General features: G+C 37.9%; 1 protein-coding gene across 1 annotated transcript; it reads left to right on the forward strand.

Annotated features, from left to right (window-relative positions):
• The first annotated feature begins 18,490 nt into the window (after window positions 1-18,490).
• LOC125939323 (olfactory receptor 2W1-like) lies at window positions 18,491-19,496 on the forward strand. Its single transcript, XM_049654751.1, has one exon. It carries the CDS (start codon window positions 18,491-18,493, stop codon window positions 19,490-19,492), a length of 1,002 nt encoding a protein of 333 aa, XP_049510708.1. The 3' UTR covers window positions 19,493-19,496.
• The last annotated feature ends 340 nt before the right edge of the window (window positions 19,497-19,836 follow it).

Raw genomic sequence — 19,836 nt, forward strand, 5'->3', positions numbered from 1 at the left:
CATACTCTGGTTCCTTGTAGTCTTTGCAGCTTTCTGCTCAGAGAGTTCCTACTTTAAATTTCTTGCAGGGCTGGTTTAGTGCTCATGAACTCCTTTACTTTCTGTTTGATAAAGAATTTATCTCTCCTTGTATTCTGAATGACAGCCTTTCTGCATAAAGAATTCTTGGCTGCATATTTTTCCTATTCAGTACATTGAATATTTCCTGCTACCCCCTTGTGGCCTGCCAAGTTTCAGTGGACAGGTCTACTATTAACTTTATTTTTCTGCACTTTTTGGTTAAGGACCTTTTGACTTAGCTCCTTCCAGAATTCTCTCTTTATCTTTGTATTTTGCCAGTTTCCCTATGATATGTTGTGGTGTTGACCTGTTTTTGTTGATTTTGAAGGTAGTCCTCTGTGCCTCTTGGACTTGGATGCCTGTTTCCTTGCCCAGATTAGGGAAGTTCTCAGCTACAATTTGTTCAAATAAACATTCTGCCCCTTTTTTTCCACTCTTTTTTCTTCTGGGACTCCTATGATATGGATATTATTTCGTTTCAAAGAATCACATAGTTCTCTAATTCTCCCTTGATGATCTAGTAATTTCCTTTTCCTCTTTTCAGCTTCATTATTTTCTATAATTTTATCTTCTATTTCACCTAGTCTCTCCTCTGTTTCTTCAATTCTTGCTGTGACTTTATCTAGCTTATTTTACATCTCAGCCAGAGCACTTTTTTAATTCATCCTGACTAGTTATAGGTCTTTGAACTCTGCAGCAATGGTTTCTCTGGTGTCTTCTATGCTTTTTATAGTCCAGCTTGTAGTCTTATGACTGTTGTTCTAAATTCTTGTTCATATATATTGTTTGTATTTGTTTTAAGAGAGTCTCTGGCTCTGGTTCCCTCCTGATTTTTCTTTTGGGGAGAATTCCTCCATCTTGTCCTTTTAACTACGTTTCTATCTTTTGCATGTTTTAAAAGCATGATATGTGTCCTGCACCTGAAAATACCACTATATTAAAAAGGAATCATACACTGTCTAGGCCTGACACTCCAGGAAGTGTTCCTTGTGTGTGCTGTGTGTATTCTTCTGTTGCATTTTGGCTGTTCTAACCCACTTGTCAGTCCTAAGCAGAGCTCCTCCTTGCTTGCAGTGGTAGACTGCTTGGATCTTTAATTAGGTGTGCTTCAATTTGTTTGCTGAAGTGACCTTGGGGGAAAAAGGGGGGTGTGGAAGCCAGATCCCATAAATGGTGAAAAAAGAAAGGGGAGAAAAACAAGAACAGAGAATTGAAAAACTATAAGGCTGATTCCAAGCAAAGAGAAAGGAAAAGAAACAATAAAAGCATAAGATAGGGGAAAAGAAGAAAAAAGTATATAATTAAAAAGGCTGATCACAAAATAAAAATATATAAAAAGGAATGGCAGGGGAACCTGGGTGGCTTAGTTGGTTAGGTGTCTGACTTTGGCTCAGGTCATGATCTCACAGTTCATGGGTTCAAGCCCCACGTCAGGCTCCGTGTTGACAGTTCAAAGCCTGGAACCTGCTTTGGATTCTGTGTCTCCTCTCTCTGCCCCTCCCTGCTTGTGCTTTTGCTCTCTCTCTCTCAAAAATAAACATTTTTTAAAATTTTCTTAATGACCAAAAAACAAAATCAGACACTGCGAGTCTCATTCAAAAACAAAAAAAGAAGAGGGCAGGGGGAAAAAAGTTGTCTGTTGGTGCCTGGGAATGGTGGCTGCGCTGGTCTGGAGGAGAAGCCAGCTCTGTCAGTCAGTCTTCTTCCAGTAAATAAGAATTTGACAGTAACAGAGGGGCGAGGTTTGGTGTAAATGTGTCCTGCCTCCACTAGGGGCCACTGTCCTGCTCTCTAAAGTCCCACCATGTTGGGGGGGGGGGGGAAGTCACCCCAATCTCTCCTCCCTGTACTGGGGATCTCAGCCCACACTGTTCATGGAACCTCACAGAATAGCAAAAACAGCTCACTCTTCTCCACAATTCTCTTGAGTGTCCTCCCTTGCTGCTGGGTTCGGATTCAAAGCATCAAGTCTTAAAGGACCCAGCAAGGTGCAACTCCACTCCAGAGTAGAGACTCTCCACCCTGCTGAAGAAAGGCCTTTGGCTCTCACATGCAAGGTCTTTTGTCCCTGGGGAGGCAATAAACCCTCTTTCCAAAGCACACCATTTAGGAAAGGGATCGTTCTCTCCCAGCGCACCCAATCGCTATAGTACACTATGCAATCTGGGGCCATCTCCCTCCCCAGGAGCACATGCCACAGCTCCATCCACTCCAGAGAATGTCATGCACTTCTAAAACCTGGGACTTTCAGCTCCAAAGGCTGTTCAGCTCCATATGTATGTATCTATGTGTGTATGTATTTATATATTTATGTATTTATATTTATATATTTATAATTTATATTTATGTATTTATATATTTGTAAATATATTTATATATTTTATATATATTTATATATATATTTATATATATATAAATTTATGTATTTATATATTTATATTATGTATTTATGTGTATGTATGTGTATATATATATATATATATATATATATATATATATATAACACTCAGTACTTCTCCCTCCCCAGTCCATGGTTCAGAGAGATTTTCCTCTTGTTCTAGCTTGATGCTGCACTTTCACAACCCCTCTTTCTCTCCCTTTTCTCACCACAGAAAGGGTTCCCTCCCTCAGTAGTTCTGACACTTTATCTCCCCCAATTCACATACACACACCTGAATCCTGTCGAGCTGGCTCCTTCAAACTGTGGAGATCCTTCTTCGAATCTGCAGGTCTATTTCCTGGATGTTCAAGTCATCTGACCTCAATACAGCTGTGTTTGAGGGACAAGGAAAATACAAGTCTCCCTTATTTCTACACCATCTTAACTCCCTTCTGATTTTTTAAAATTCTTTAATGTTCATTTTATCCTATTTTTTCTTCCTCTAAAATGAGAAGATGGAGGAATTCACCCCAAAAGAAAGAATAACAAGGGATGATGGCCATGGATTTTGTCAATGCAGATATAAGTAAGATCTCTGAAATAGAACTTAAACAATGATTATAGGGATACCTGCGGAACTTGGAAAACCATACAAGACTCTAGAGAGTCCGATTCTGCAGAGATAAAAGAAATAAGATCTAATAAGGTCAAAATTAAAAATGCTATGACATAAATGCAAACCCAAATTGAGGCCATAAAAATGAGGATGGATGAGATAGAGGAGCAAATCAGCAGATAAAATTATGGAAAATAGTGAAGATGAAAGAAGAGGGAAACAAAGGTCAGGGATCACGAAGGCAGGCTTAGAGTCTCAGTGATTTATTAAAATGTAGTAACATTCATAGCAGCGCCTGAGTGGTTCAGTGGTTGAGTGTCTGACTCGGTTTGGGCTCAAGTTATTATCTCAGAATTGTGGGATCGAGCCCCACATCGGGTGCCTACTTAAAATTTTTCTTTCTCCCTCTGCCCCTCTCCTGTGCATGGTCTCTCTCTCTCTCTCTCTCTCTCTCTTTCTCTCTCTCTAACATAATAAATAAATAAACAAACAAACAAACAGATTTAAAACTTAGTAACATTCATATAATAGGAGTCACAGAAGATGAAGAGAGACAAAAAGGGGCAGAAAGTTATTTGAGAAAATTATAAGTGAAAACTTCCCTTATCTGGGGAAGCACAAAAGCTTCAAAATCCAAGAAGCACAGAGAAAACCCTTTAAAATTAACAAAGCCATCTATCTCCGAGACATATCATAGTCAGATTCACAAAATATACAGACAAGGAAAGAATTCTGAAAGTATCAAGGGGGAAAAAATTCCATAACCTAGAAAGAAAGAGAGATTCAGATTCATAGCAGATCTGTCCATGGAAACTTGGCAGACCAGAAAATGGTAGCAAGACATATTCAATGTGCTGAATGGGGTGGGGGATGCATCCAAGAATACTCTATCCAGCAAGGCTGTTATTCAATATAAAAGGAGAGATAGAGTTTCCCAGACAAACAAAACCTAAAGTAAATGACCACTAAACCAGCCCTGCAAGAAAATTTAAGACAGACTCTTTGAGTGGGAAAAAAAAGAGCAAAAGAAACAAAGACTGGAAAGAACCAAAAAGCATCACTAAAACCACCAACTCTATAGGCAATGCATTGTCAATGAGTTCATATCTTTCAACAATCACTGTGAATGTAAAGGGACTAAATGCTCCAATCAAAAGACATAGAGTATCAGAACGGATAAAAAAGGAGAGGAGTCAAGATGGTAGAGAAGTAGGGAAAACAAAACTTCCCTCATCCCTCAAACAGCAGTTTTGAGGTCAGAGCACTTGGAATTCCAGGAATCCAGGCTACAGAGTGCCAAAACATCTTCACAGGTGTGTGGAGACAGCTTGATGGTTCAGAGGTGTGTGTTTGTGAACTGGAAGATATAAAATGAGCAGCATAGTCACAGAGGAGGGGAACGGCTTCAGTGAAGAGAAAAAAGGAGGAAATGAGAGGCTGAGGAAGTGTGAGATTGTATTTGGACAAGAGAAAAGTTTCTCCAGACCACAGATGGGGGGACAAAAAATATGGAGAGAGGCAATTTCTAACTTGTAAACGGGCTTAGGAGTGAAGATCAGAGTTTTCAGGGTTACAAAAATTTCTTTGGACCAGAGCCAGCTGTTCGTGCACATCTGGGAAAAGGGGAGCCAGCCTGGGGCTTGGTAGGGATCTTGGGGGCTCACTGATCAAGAGAGCAGTCCCCTAACTTGAGCACTGAGGGAAGAGTGTATATTGCCCCTCCAAGGACAAAAGACCCTGCAAACGCCAGCCAGAGGCCCTTTGTCAGCTGGGTGGAGTAGCACTTCCCAGAACCAGCAGGATCTGGGAAGGATCCCTTAAGACATGGAGTTTTGAATCCCAGCCAAACACCTAGAGATGCAGGAGACTGTGGAGCAGGACAGACCTGCAACCCATGCTATTCTGTGAGGGTCGCCTAAACAGCATGGATTGGGACACTCCGTCCAGGGAGGAGAGATTGCACTGTCACCATTTTTGTCCCCATCACCAATATGGTGGGGCTTCAGGGAATAAGACAGCGACCCCCAGTGGAGGCGGGGCCCACTTACACCAAACCTGTCAGTCCGTGCCTGGTAAGGGCTTGTCTACCCGAGGAAGATTGACAATGACTGAATCTAAAAGCCACTCTTTCAGACCAGCATGGCCACAGGCTCCAAGGCACGAACAGACAACTGTCGTACAGTTTTGCATTTTCTGATTGGATTTTTGATCAATTCTTATTATACATATATGTTTTTATTTTTCTTTCTTTCTTTCTTTCTTTCTTTCTTTCTTTCTTTCTTTCTTTCCTTCTTCTGGTTGTTTGTTTAACCAGGCATTTTAATTCTATTCTTTTTATACCTTTTCTGTATCTCCTTTATTTTTCTCTCTCTCTCTCTCTCTCTCTCTCTCTCTCTCTCTCTCTTTCTGGATTAAGTCTTATCATTTCTTTGATTCCCTGCCTGGACTTCTTTATCTGATCTTGTCATTTCTCTCTTGTATGGGATAAGGCTTCTTCCACTCCTTGCCCTTTTCATTTTTTCCAGAGTTACTTCAAACAACAAATCAAAGCACACCTTGTAGAAGGTCAAAACCCTCACAACAAGTAGGGATAAAGCAACCAGAGACATTAAACAGACTACACAAAACACACTCCAAATACACGTCCTGAAGTGCCAGGCCCTGGACAGTCTATGACCCCTTTTTAATATAGTAGCACTCACAGGTGCAGGACACATAACAGAAATAAACAATATAGAATCTAAAAAAAAAAAAACCAGTAGAGCAGATCAATGAAACCAAGAGTTGGTTTTTTGAAACAATAAACAAAATTGATAAACCTCTAGCCAGGTTTCTCAAAAAGAAAAGGGAGATGACCCAAATAGATAAAATCATGAATGAAAATGGACTTATTACAACCAATCCCTCAAAAATACAAGCAGTTATCAGGGAATACTATGAAAAATTATATGCCAACAAACTGGACAACCTGGAAGAAATGGACAAATTCCTAAGCATCCACACACTTCAAAAATTCAAACAGGAAGAAATACAAAATTTGAACCGACCCATAACCAGTGAAGAAATTGAATCAATTGTCAAAAATCTCCCAAAAAATAAGAGTCCAGGACCAGATGGCTTCCCTGGGGAATTCTACCAGACATTTAAAGCAGAGATAATCCCTACCCGTCTCAAGACATTCCAAAAAATAGAAAGGAAAGGAAACCCCAGACTCATCCTATGAAGCCAGCATTACTTTGATTCCTAAACCAGACAGAGACCCAGCAGAAAAAGAGAACCACAGGCCAATATCCCTGATGAGCATGGATGCAAAAATTCTCAACAAGATACTAGCAAATCAAATTCAACAGCATATAAGAAGAATTATTCACCATGATCAAGTGTGATTCATTCCTGGGCTGCAGGACTTGTTCAAGATTCGCAAATCAATCAATGTGATACATCACATTAATAAAAAAAAGAAAAAGATAAGAACCGTATGATCCTGTCAATCGATGCAGAAAAAGCATTTGACAAAATTCAGCATCCTTTCTTCATAAAAACCCTCGAGAAAGTCGGGACAGAAGGAACATATTTAAACATCATAAAAGCCATTGATGAAAAGCCACAGCTAATATCATCCTCAATGGGGAAAAACTGAGAGCTTTCCCCCAGGTATCAGGAACACGACAGGGATGTCCACGCTCACCGCTGTTGTTTAACATAGTGTTGGAAGTGCTAGCGTCAGCAATCAGACAACAAAAGGAAATCAAATGCATCAAAATGGGCAAAGATGGAGTCAATCTTTCACTTTTTGCAGATGACACAATACTCTACATGGAAAACCTGATAGACTCCACCAAAAGTCTGCTAGAACTGATACATGAATTCAGCAAAGTCGCAGGATACAAAATCAATGTACAGAAATCAGTTGCGTTCTTATACACTAATAATGAAGGAAAAGAAAGGCACATAAAGAAACTGATCCCATTCACAATTTCACTAAGAATCATAAAATACCTAGGAATAAACCTAACCAAAGATGTAAAAGATCTGTATGCTGAAAACTATAGAAAGCTTATGAAGGAAATTGAAGAAGATGTAAAGAAACGGAAAAACATTCCATGCTCATGGATTGGAAGAATAAATATTGTTAACATGTCAATACTATCCAAAGTAATCTATGCATTCAATGCAATACCAATCAATGGGGAAAACGTGAGAGCTTTCTCCCTGAGATCAGGAACATGACAGGGATGCGTTGCACCAGCATTCTTCTCGAAGCTAGAACAAGCAATCCTAAAATTTGTAAGGAACCACAAAGGACCCTGAATAGCCAAAGTAATTTTGAAGAAGACCAAAGCAGGAGGCATCACAATCCCAGGCTTTAGCCTCTACTACAAAACTATAATCATCAAGACAACATGGTATTGGCACAAAAACAGACACATAGACCAATGAAATAGAATAGAAACCCCAGAATTAGACACACAAAAGTATGGCCAAGTAATCTTTGACAAAGCAGGAAAGAACATCCAATGGAAAAAAGACAGTCTCTTTAGCAAATGGTGCTGGAAGCACTGGACAGCAACATACAGAAGGATGAAACTAGACCACTTTCTTACACCATTCACAAAAATAAACTCAAAATGGATAAATGACCTGAATTTGAGACAGGAAACCATCAAAACCCTAGAGGGGAAAGCAGGAAAAAACCTCTTACCTCAGCTGCAGCAATTTCTTACTTGACACATCCCCAAAGGCAAGGGAATTAAAAGCAAAAATGAACTATTGCAGCCTCATGAAGAGAAAAAGCTTCTGCACTGCAAAGGAAACAATCAACAAAACTAAAAGGCAACTGTCAGAATGGGAAAAGATATTTGCAAATGACCTATCAGACAAAGGGCTAGTATCCAAAATCTATAAAGAACTCGCCAAACTCCACAACCGAAAAACAAATAATCCAGTGAAGAAATGGGTGAAAACATGAATAGACACTTCTCTAAAGAAGACATCCAATGGCCAACAGGCACATGAAAAGATGCTCAATGTCGCTCTGTATCAGGGAAATACAAATCAAAACCACACTCAGATACCACCTCATGCAGCCAGAGTGGCTAAAATGAACATACCAAGAGACTATAGATGCTGGTGAGGCTGTGGAGAAACGAGAACACTCTTGCACTGTTGGTGGGAATGCAAACTGGTACAGCCACTCTGGAAAACAGTGTGGAGGTTCCTCAAAAAATTAAAAATAGATCTACCCTATGACCCAGTAATAGCACTGCTAGGAATATACCCAAGGGATACAGGAGTTCTGATGCATAGGGGCACATGTACCCCAATGTTTATAGCAGCACTTTCAACAATAGCCAAATTATGGAAAGAGTCTAAATGTTATCAAATGATGAATGGATAAAGAAATTGTGGTTTATATACACAATGGAATACTACATGGCAATAAGAAAGAATGAAATATGGCCTTTTGTAGCAATGTGGATGGTACTGGAGAGTGTTATGCTAAGTGAAATAAGTCACAAAAAGAAATACAGATACCATATGTTTTCACTCCTATGTGGATCCTGAGAAACTTAACAGAAGACCATGAGGGAGGGGAAGGGGGAAAAAAAGGTTAGAGAGGGAGGGAGCCAAGACATAAAAGATTCTTAAAAACTGAGAATAAACTGAGGGTTGATGGTGGATGGGAATGAGGGGAAGTGGGTGATGGGTATTGAGGAGGGCCCCTGTTGGGATGAGCACTGGGTGTTGTATGGAAACCAATTTGACAATAAATTTCATATAAAAAAAGAAGTTGTGGTTTATATAGACAACGGAATACTACTTGCCAATGAGAAAGAGTGAAATATGGCCTTTTGTAGAAACGTGGATGGAATGTGTAGAATCGTGGATGGAGAGTGTTGTGCTAAGTGAAATAAGTCATACAGAAAAAGATACCACATGTTTTCACTCTTATGTGGATGCTGAGAAATTTAACAGAAGACCATGGGGGAGGGGAAGGGGAAAAAAAAGTTACAGAGAGGGAAGGAGGCAAACGATAAGAGACTCCTAAAAACTGAAAATAAACTGAGGGTTGATGGGGTTGGGAGGGAGGGGAAAGCGGGTGATGGGCACTGAGGAGGGCACCTGTTGGGATGAGCACTGGGTGCTGTATGGAAACCAATCTGACAATAAATTTCATATTAAAAAAAAAGAAATAGCAATTCCTCTGCTATTTCCAAATAAATTAATTTTGCTAGCAAAGTAAAAAAAAAAATTAAATAATAAATAAAACAAAGAGTGTAACAAGAGATGAGGAAAGGCACAACATCATAATTAAGGAGTCTATCCATCAACAAGTACTAACAATTGTAAATATTTATGCCCCTTATATATTATATATTATATAGATATAATATATGTAATATAAATATTTATATATTTGGAACACACAAATATATAAATCAATTTGTGACTAACATATAGAAACCCATTGATAATAATACAATAATACTACAGGACATTAATACTGCACTTATAGCAATGGGAAGATCATCTAAGCACAAAATCAATAAGAACTCAAAGGCTCTGAATGACACACTGCACCAGATGAACTTAACAGATATTCAAAACGTTTCATCCTAAAAGCAGAATACATTTTTCTTGAATGTACATGGAACATTCTCCAGAATAGATCACATACTGGGTAGAAATCAGCCCTCAACAGGTAAAGATTGATATCACGCCATGTATATTTTCAGATCACAACACAAAAAAGCTAGAAAGCAATCGCAAGAAAAATTTTGTTAGCGCTCAAATACATGAAGGTAAAAAAAAAAAAATCCTACTAAATAATGAATGGGTTAACCAGAAAATTAGAGAAGAATTTTTTTTTTAAACATGAAAGCCAATGAAAATGAAAACACAAGATCAAAACCTTTGAGATGCAGCCAAGGCAGTCCTAAGAGGAAAGTACATTGCAAGTCAGGCCTATCTCAAGAAGCAAGAAAGGTCTGAAATACACAACATTACATCTAAAGGAGCTAAAAAAGGAACTGCAAATAAAGCCTACAGCCAGCAGAAGGGAAATAATAAAGATTAGAGCAAAAATAAATGACTAGAAACAAACAAAAAAACCCAGAAGACACCAATGATACTAAATAATGGTACTTTGAAAGAATAAAGAAAATTGAGGGTCGTCTGGGTGGCTCAGTCAGTTAAGCATCTGACTTTGGCTCAGGTCATGATCTCACAGTTTTTGAGTTCAAGCCCCACATCAGGTTCTGTGCTGACAGCTCAAAGCCTGGAGCCTGTTTCAGATTCTCCCTCCCTCTCTCTCTCTGCTACCTCCCTGCTCATGCTCTTGTCTCTGTCTCTCTCTCTTTTTCTCTCTCTCTCTCTCAAAAATAAATATTTAAAAATTTTTAAAAAAAAGAATGAAGAAAGTTGAAAAACCCCTAGCCAGACTTATCAGAAAGAGAGAGGATCCAAATAGATAAAATCACAAATGAAAGAGGAGAAATGACAACCAATCACACAGAATTCTCAGTGAATTATTGAGACATCATCAACATAAATAGCTTCTCCACAATGAAGGAAAGAATCAACAAAACTAAAAGGCAGCCTACAGAATGAGAGAATATATTTCCAAGTGACAGGTCAGATAGAGTTAGTATCCAAAATCTACAAAGAACTTATCAAACTCAACACCAAAAAAAACAAATAATCCAGTGAAGAAATGGGCAGAAGACATGAATAGACACTTTTCTGTTAAATAGCTAACAGATGCATGAAAAGATTCTCAACATCATTCATCATCAGGGAAATACAAATCAAAACCACATTAAGATACTACCTCACACTGGTCAGAATGGCTAAAATTCACAACTCAAGAAAAACAGGTGTTGGTGAGGATGCAGAAAAAGGGAAACACTTTTGCACTATTGGTGGGAATGCAAACTGGTGCAGCCACTCTAAAAACAGTGTGGAGGTTCCTCAAAAAACTAAAAATACAACTACCCTACAATGAGAAATTCTATTAGAGTATTTACCCAAAGGTTACAAAAATATAGATTCAATGGGTACATGCATCCCAATGTCTATAGCAGCATTATCAACAATAGGCAAACTATGGAGAGAGCCCAAATGTGGTAAAACGATAAAAAGATGTGGTACAAATATACAATGGAATACCACTCAGTCATCAAAAAGAATGGAATCTTGCCATTTGTAATTACATGGATAAAGCTAGAATGTGTTATGCTAAGTGAAATAAGCAATCAGAGAAAACAAATACCATATGATTTCACTCATATGTGGAATTTGAGAAACAAAACATGATATGGAAAGCGGGCAGAGAAGAGAGGGAAACAAACCACAAGAGACTCTTAACAATAGAGAACAAACTGAGGGTTGATGGAGGGAGGCGGGTGGGAGATGGGCTAGATGGGTGATGGGTACTAAGGAGGGAACTTGTTGGAATGAGCACGGGGTGTCATAGGTAAGTGATGAATCACTGAATTTTACTCTTGAAACCAATAGCACACTGTATGTTAACTAACTAAAAGGTTTTTTTTTAAAGAATCTTCATATTTTGGGGGTTTTTATTCTCTTTTTTTCCCTTCCCCTACGTTCATACACCTTTGATCACCATATCTTTGTAAGATAACTTGAAGTTTGTAATTGTGAGGCCTCCAGTTTTGCTTTTCTTTTTTGAGGGATGCTTTTGAGGGATACTGGGGTCTTTTTATGTTTTCATACAAATTTTAGGATTGTTTGTTCTAGCTTTGGGGGAGTGAATGATGCTGATTACTGACAACATCTGAGGACTGAGGTGGCAGAAGCGTCGAGGGGATGGCCCAGCAGCCCCACTGCTCAGGGCGGGGTCTACAAGGGGCAGGACTTGGGGATGGGAATGACCTACTTACTTACCCTTCAACAATAAACAGTCCTTAATGTCTCTTTCTTCTCTGAAAGGTGACCCCAGAGATGACATCACTGTATGAACAGAAACGAAATATTGGAAAATTCAATAGCTGTACTGAGCATGGGACAAACACCTCAGAACTCTCCTGAGCTTGACAGAGCCCGTGGGAAACAGAGAAAATGAACTCCTTACTATCAACCCCTGTACTCAGCCAGCTCAATAATGAGATCCCAAGGGTCTACCTTCCTAGGAAGAAGCGAATACTTTGAAAATCTCCTTAACTACATTTCTAACTTTAAATAATGAACACTGCTCTTTCACCAGGTCCACAGAGATATCATACCATTCTGGGAGAAAGGATGAGCAAATACAACAGGTCTATAATTTATCACAACATAGTGGGACCACCATCAATAAATTAAACCACAGTGCCATGGTCATTTCTCACTAAGCTTCTAGATCCTAACTGCCCTCAATAAGGGTAAATAAGGTAGTTATTCAGGGGTTAATGAGAAGCTCTGTTTATATTTTTACGTAGAGGACAGAGAAAAGGCAAGGAAAATACAAGTGATCAAAACTCTGGAATGCCTTTTTTTTAAAGTATAGTTGATATATAATATTAGTTCCAGGTTTTCAACATAGTGCTTCAACAATCATATACGTTATGAAATGATCACTATTTTAAGTGTATTCACCATCTGCTGCAATACAATGTTGTTACAATATTATTGAGTGTATTCCCTCTACTGTACTTTTCATCTCTGTGACCTATATATTTTGTAACTGGAAGTTTAAACCTCTTAATCCCCTTCTCCTCTTTCACCCATCCCCCTACCAGCCCTTCTGGCAACCACCAATTTGTTCTCTGTATTTGTAAGTCTATTTCTGGTTGTGTTTGGTCTATTCGTTTTGTAGATTGATATCTTGCCATTCACAACATGGATGGACATAGAAGGTATAATGCTACATGAAAAAAGTCAGAGAAAGGCAAATAACATTATTTCACTTAGGTGCAGAATGCAGTTTTTATTGATTAGATTAATTCATCGATCAATCATAGAAAAAATTACATGAACATTTACACATCCATGTATTCTTTTATCTACTCTGCCTTCTAAATTAAAACCATACAGATATCACCTCACGCCAGTCAGAGTGGCTAAAATGAACAAATTAGGAGACTATGCTGAGAGGATGCTGGAGAGGATGTGGAGAAACGGGAACCCTCTTGCACTGTTGGTGGGAATGCAAACTGGTGCAGCCGCTCTGGAAAACAGTGTGGAGGTTCCTCAAAAAAATTAAAAATAGACCTACCCTATGACACAGCAATAGCACTGCTAGGAATTTACCCAAGGGATACGGGAGTGCTGATGCATAGGGGCACTTGTACCCCAATGTTTATAGCAGCACTCTCAACAATAGCCAAATTATGGAAAGAGCCTAAATGTCCATCAACTGATGAATGGATAAAAAAATTGTGGTTTATATACACAATGGAGTACTACGTGGCAATGAGAAAGAATGAAATATGGCCCTTTGTAGCAACGTGGATGGAACTGGAGAGTGTGATGCTAAGTGAAATAAGCCATACAGAGAAAGACAGATACCATATGGTTTCACTCTTATGTGGATCCTGAGAAACTTAACAGAAACCCATGGGGGAGGGGAAGGGGGAAAAAAAAGAGGTTAGAGTGGGAGAGAGCCAAAGCATAAGAGACTCCTAAAAACTGAGAACAAACTGAGGGTTGATGGGGGGTGGGAGGGAGGGGAGGGTGGGTGATGGGTATTGATGAGGGCACCTTTTGGGATGAGCACTGGGTGTTGTATGGAAACCAATCTGACAATAAATTTCATATATTGAAAAAATAATAATAAATAAATAAAATAAATAAAGTATAATATGAAGCTAAAAAATAAAAATAAATTAAAATAAATTAAAACCATGAAATTTTTAAATGGCTGAGTAATATTTAATTGTATCTTTGTATGTTCATACATATCTATACCACATCTTCTTCATAAATTCATCTATTGATGGACACTTGGACTGTTTCCATATCTTGACTATTGTAAAAAATGCTACAATAAAAAAAAATGCTACAATAAACATAGGAGTGGACTTATGTTTTTGAATTAGTGTTTTTGTTTTCTTTTTTAGGCACTTGTGATGAGCATTAAGTGATGTATGAAATTGTTGAATCACTATAATCTACACCTGAAACTAATGTAACACTGTATGTCAACTATACTGGAATTAATGAAATAAAAAGTGTTTTTGTTTTCTTTGTAAATACCCAGTAGTGCAATTACTGAATCACATACTATTTCTATTTTTAACTTCTTGGAGAATCTTCATACTACTTTTCACAGTGGCTGCACCAGTTTGCATTCCCACCAGCAGTGACTGAGGGTTTTCTCCACACTCTCACCAACACTTGTTACTTATTTTTTATTTTAGCCATTCTGCCAGTTGTAAGGTGATATATTATTATGGTTTTGATTTTCATTCCCCTGGTGATGAGTGACGTTTCAGCATCTTTATATGTGTTTGTTTGCCATCTGTATGTCATCTTTGGGAAAATATCTATTCAAGTTCTCCACCGTAAGAAATGGTATCTTGGCATTTGCAACAACATGGATGGACCTAGAGAGAACAACGCTAAGTGAAACAAGCCAAATACCATATGATTTTACTCATGTATGTAATTTGAGAAATTAGTTTCCACATATGAATTTCCACAAATGAAAGTCAACTTCCTGGATTACTCAACTGATGACAATAGTTGAGAAAAGACATGGAAACAATTCTGTATGACTCAAACATTTTCTCTAAAACTCTATGCAGTGCTGCTGCTTTGCAATAATTGGTGAAGAGTTCAAGACTCTTCACAGGCTAACCCTGGGCTTACTAACCACTTAATGCCACTTCTTGTGACTTAATATATACTCTGGTTAATTATTTCCCATTCTTCAGCAGTCAGCTGAAATACAATATCTCCATGAAACTGTGACCCCATAGATTCAAATAACCTCTCCAACTGCTTTGTATCCCAAATGGCATTTGTGTGTGCCAGTAAAAGAACAATTCTCATTTTTTAGCTTTTATTATTATTATTTTAAAACATTTTTGTTTCCTGCCATATTGTGAGCTCTTCAAAGTTGGGATAGTATCCTCTTTACATCCCTTTTGGCTTCTAACACAGTGTAACTTATATCAAATGACCTTTCACATAAAGAATTACCATAATACTCTGGGATAAATATTGATTTTAGGGGCACCTGGCTGGCTCAGTCACCTAAGTGTCCAAATCTTGATTTCAGCTGAGGTCATGATCCCACAGTTAGTGGATTTGAGTCCCATGTCAGCCTCTCCACTGACAACATGAAGCCTGCTTGGGATTCTCTCTCTTCTCTCTCCCTCTCTGCCCCACCCCCACACTCACTTGATTGCTTTTTCTCTCTCTCTCAAAATAACCTTTTTTTAAAATACTGATTTTAACTAAATCATCAGTTATTTCACTTTCAATTCATACTCTTCTCCAGCTCTCTGTCCAGTGTTCTTCAACATTAGAAGCAAACTTATTACAATTATCCATTGTATACATTCTCTATCACATCTGCCAAGCAGGTTATATAACTCTCTAAATTCAATATAAACTAGATCATTCAAACAAGGGTAACGCAGAATCACTTTTTTAAATATTGTGAAAAAATGACACTTTCAGATATTTGGGGCCAAAGTAAATGTCTTTTTCTTCTAAGTGTTAGTCACAAACTGCAGGCTACTATGGAAATTCTGAAATAATCAGGAGAGTTTCTTTTGTGATTTTCTGATAATAATTACAGAGTGACATGATAGTAAATCCACTCTTCTGATATAATGCCAAAAAAGTGATTATTCTCTATTATTTTATTCTATGCAGTTGTTTATGCAATTTCTTCCTGTCATGATTGTTTTTATTCCATACCCATATGTTATTGCTGTTTTATAGCAAATGTATAACCACCAAATTCTAACAAGGTTGAAATTTCCTACAAATCTTTGATAATAATCTGATCCTTCGAATCATAGACATAATGCAAAGGATAGAGAGTGGACACTTACGAACTCTAGAGGCAAAACTTGATTTTATACAATAGCAAATATTCCAATGAAAAATTAAAATATCTTTCAAATAAATTATAAAGACTAGATGATAAAAGTGCGGTATCATTTTTTGCTTTATCCTTAACATCCACACTTAAGGATGAAGTATCATTGGGAAAATGCAAATCAAAATTCTGTGGGAAATGTCCATCAATGTAGTGTATATATACAATGGAATATTATTTGGCCATGACAAAGAATTAAATCTTGCCCTCTTCAATGAAGTAGTTGGATCTATAGAGTATTATGCTAACCAAAATAAATCAGTCAGAGAAAGACAAATACCACATAAATTTACTCATTTGTGGAATTTAAGAAATAAAACAAAGGAGAATAGTAAAAAAAAAAAGAGTGAGAGAGAGGGAAACCAAGAAACAGATTCTTAACTATAGAGAAGAAACTGATGGTTACTAAAGGGGAGGTGCATGGGGGGTAATTACGCAGGTGATAAGGATTAAGAGTACACTTACCTTGATGATCATGGAATAATATACGGAATAGTTAAAACACGATATTGTACACCTGAAACTAATATTACACTGTATGGTAACTAACTGGAATTTCTATAAAAACATTAAAAAACAAAAAAAATACACAATTATGAAAATTTATGCAAATGGTGCTGGGAGAACTGGACTGTGACATGCAGAAGAATGAAATTGGACCATTTTCTTACACCACACACAAAAATAAATGCAAAATGGATAAAAACCTAAATGTGAGACAGGAAACCATGAAAACCCTAGAGGAGAAAAGAGGCAACAACCTCTTTGAGCTCAGCCACAGCAACTTCTTGACAAGTCTCAGAGGCAAGGGAAACAAAAGCAAAACCACAATGAGATACCACTTTGCAACTGTCAGAATAGCTAACATCAACAACTCAGGAAACAACAGATGTTGACAAGGATGCAGAGAAAGAGGAATCCTAGTGTACTACTGGTGGGAATGCAAACTGGTACAGCCACTCTGGAAAACAGTATGGAGGTTCCCCAAAACATTAAAAATAGAAATACCCTATGACTCAGCAATCCCACTACTAGGTATTTATCCAAAGGATCAGGAGTGCTGATTCATAAGGGCATATGCACCCCAATGTTTATAGCAGCAATATCAACAATAACCAAAGTATTGAAAGAGCCCAAGTTTCCATTAACTGATGGACAGCCATCGGAAAGAATGAAATCTTGTCATTTCCAACAATGTGAATGGAACTACAGTGTATTTTGCTAAGCAAAATAAGTCAGTCAGAGAAAGACAGATACCATATGATTTCACTCATACGTAGAATTTGAGAAATTTAACATGATCATAGGGGAAGGGAAGGAAAATAAGATAAAAATGAGAGGGAGGCAAAACATAAGAGACTCTTAAATACAGAGAATAAACTGAGGGTGGATGGGGATGAGGGGGCGGGGTTGGGGAAAATGAGTGATGGACATTAAGGAGGGCACTTGTTGTCATGAGCACTGGGTGTTATACATAAGGGACGAATCAGTGGATTCTTCTCCTGAAGCCAAAACTACACTGTATATTAACTAACTTGAGAAAGAAAATAAAAAGATGTTGTATATATATATATATATATATATACACATTGAAATATTACTCGGCAATCAAAAAGAATTAAATCTTGCCATTTGCAGGAATGTAGATGGAGCTGGAGGGTATTATACTAAGTAAAATTGGTCAGAGGAAGACAGATACTATATGATTTCACCCATATGTGGAATTTGAGAAATTTAGCAGATGATAGTTAAAATACAACTTGCATTAAAATTTACCATTTCAGTGATAAGTTAAGTATTGGGATGAGAGACATAAAGGTGCCAAAGATAAAAGGCCATGTCTCCTACGTGAGAAATCACTACACCAACGGTACTACTCACTAAGATATGAAAGAAGAGGAACACTCTTTTCCTCATTCTGACATTAGCAAAATAATTACATTTTATAGGCAAATTTCCTGACCAAAAAAATAATGTGTTCATTATATCAAGCAAACTAGATGGGTAGAGAATCAGAGGGTCACATCACTTTAGAACCAGACCCTTTTCACACTTGCAAATTTACATGTGACAAATTTCACCAAACTCTCCAAGGTCACCTAGATAAAAATATAATATTAAACCCAACACCATAAAAGTATCTACAACAAATACCAGATTACTTGGCTATAATATTTACCTTGACCCATTATTTTTTTAATAATTAACAAATTCTTTCTCTTTTTTTAGTTCTGTATTTAGTTAAATTATGTGGTCTCTACTGATCAATTTCTCCTTCTCCTTCTTCTTCCTTATTCCTCCTCCTGTTCCACATCATCATTCCCATCCTCCTTTCCCTCCTTCTGCTTTTCTCATTCTACGATTTGGACACTGAAGGACTATGGGCCAAAACAATCACACTTCTCTGCACGGTTTTATTCTGCTCGGCTTCTCGGACCATCCCAAACTGGAGATGGTCCTATCAGGAGTTGTCACTCTCTTCTACTGCGTTACATGGGTGGGTAACACAGCCATCATCCTTGCATCTCTCCTGGATTCCCATCTCCACACACCGATGTATTTTTTCCTCAGGAACCTATCTTTCCTGGATCTATGTTTCACAACCAGCATCATCCCTCAGATGCTTGTTAACTTGTGGGGACCTGACAAGACCATCAGCTATGTGGGCTGTGTCACTCAACTCTACGTTTATATGTGGTTGGGTTCCACTGAGTGTCTCCTCCTCGCTGTTATGTCCTATGATCGTTTCACAGCTATTTGTAAGCCCCTGCATTATTTGGTAATCATGAACCCACATCTCTGTCTCAAGATGATAATCACAGTCTGGAGCATTAGTTTGGCCAATTCTGTATTATTATGTACACTCACCCTCAATTTGCCTCAATGTGGAAACAACCTTCTGGACCATTTCTTGTGTGAGTTGCCAGCTATGGTCAAGATAGCATGTATAGACACCACAACAGTTGAAATGTCTGTTTTTGCTTTAGGCTTTGTCTTTGTCCTTACACCACTCGGCCTTATTCTTATATCCTATGGCTACATCGCCAAAGCTGTGCTGAGAATAAAGTCAAAAGAAGGCCAACAAAAAGCAATTAATACCTGTGGATCTCATCTCACTGTCGTGTCCATCTTCTATGGAACTATTATCTACATGTACCTGCAACCAGGTAACAGTGCCTCCAAAGACCAGGGAAAGTTCCTCACCCTCTTTTACACGATTGTCACTCCAAGTCTTAACCCTCTTATTTATACCCTGCGGAACAAGGACATGAAGAATGCATTGAGGAAGCTGGTGAGATTGACCGTGAATCTACAAAATCGAAGAGGAATGGAAAGTCAAAGAAAAGTATTACCCTGGATAAGAATGAAAACCATTTTCTAATTGTCTTTATTTGTTTTATTCAAGTGAAATAACACACAGTGTTATATAGTTTAGTTTCAGATGTACAATATGACTCAACAATTCTATACATTTATCAGTGCTCATCACGTATAATTTTTTTAATCCCCTTTATCTATTTCACCCATCTCCTCACTCACCTCCCCTCTAGAAATTACTAATTCCCTATATTTAAGAGTCTGTTTTTTTAATCTCTTTCTTTTATTTGTTTGTTCATTTGCTTTGATGCCTAAATTCAACATATGAGTGAAATCATATGGTATTTGTCTTTCTCTGACTTATTTCACTTAGCATTACATGCCCTAGCTCCAACCACGTTATTGCAA

The sequence above is a fragment of the Panthera uncia genome (assembly GCF_023721935.1).
Source record: "Panthera uncia isolate 11264 chromosome B2 unlocalized genomic scaffold, Puncia_PCG_1.0 HiC_scaffold_25, whole genome shotgun sequence".
Lineage (NCBI taxonomy): Eukaryota > Metazoa > Chordata > Mammalia > Carnivora > Felidae > Panthera > Panthera uncia.

Excerpts from the sequence above, each read along its gene's own strand:
- LOC125939323 (XM_049654751.1), top strand. The coding sequence starts at position 18,491 with ATGGGCCAAAACAATCACACTTCTCTGCACGGTTTTATTCTGCTCGGC.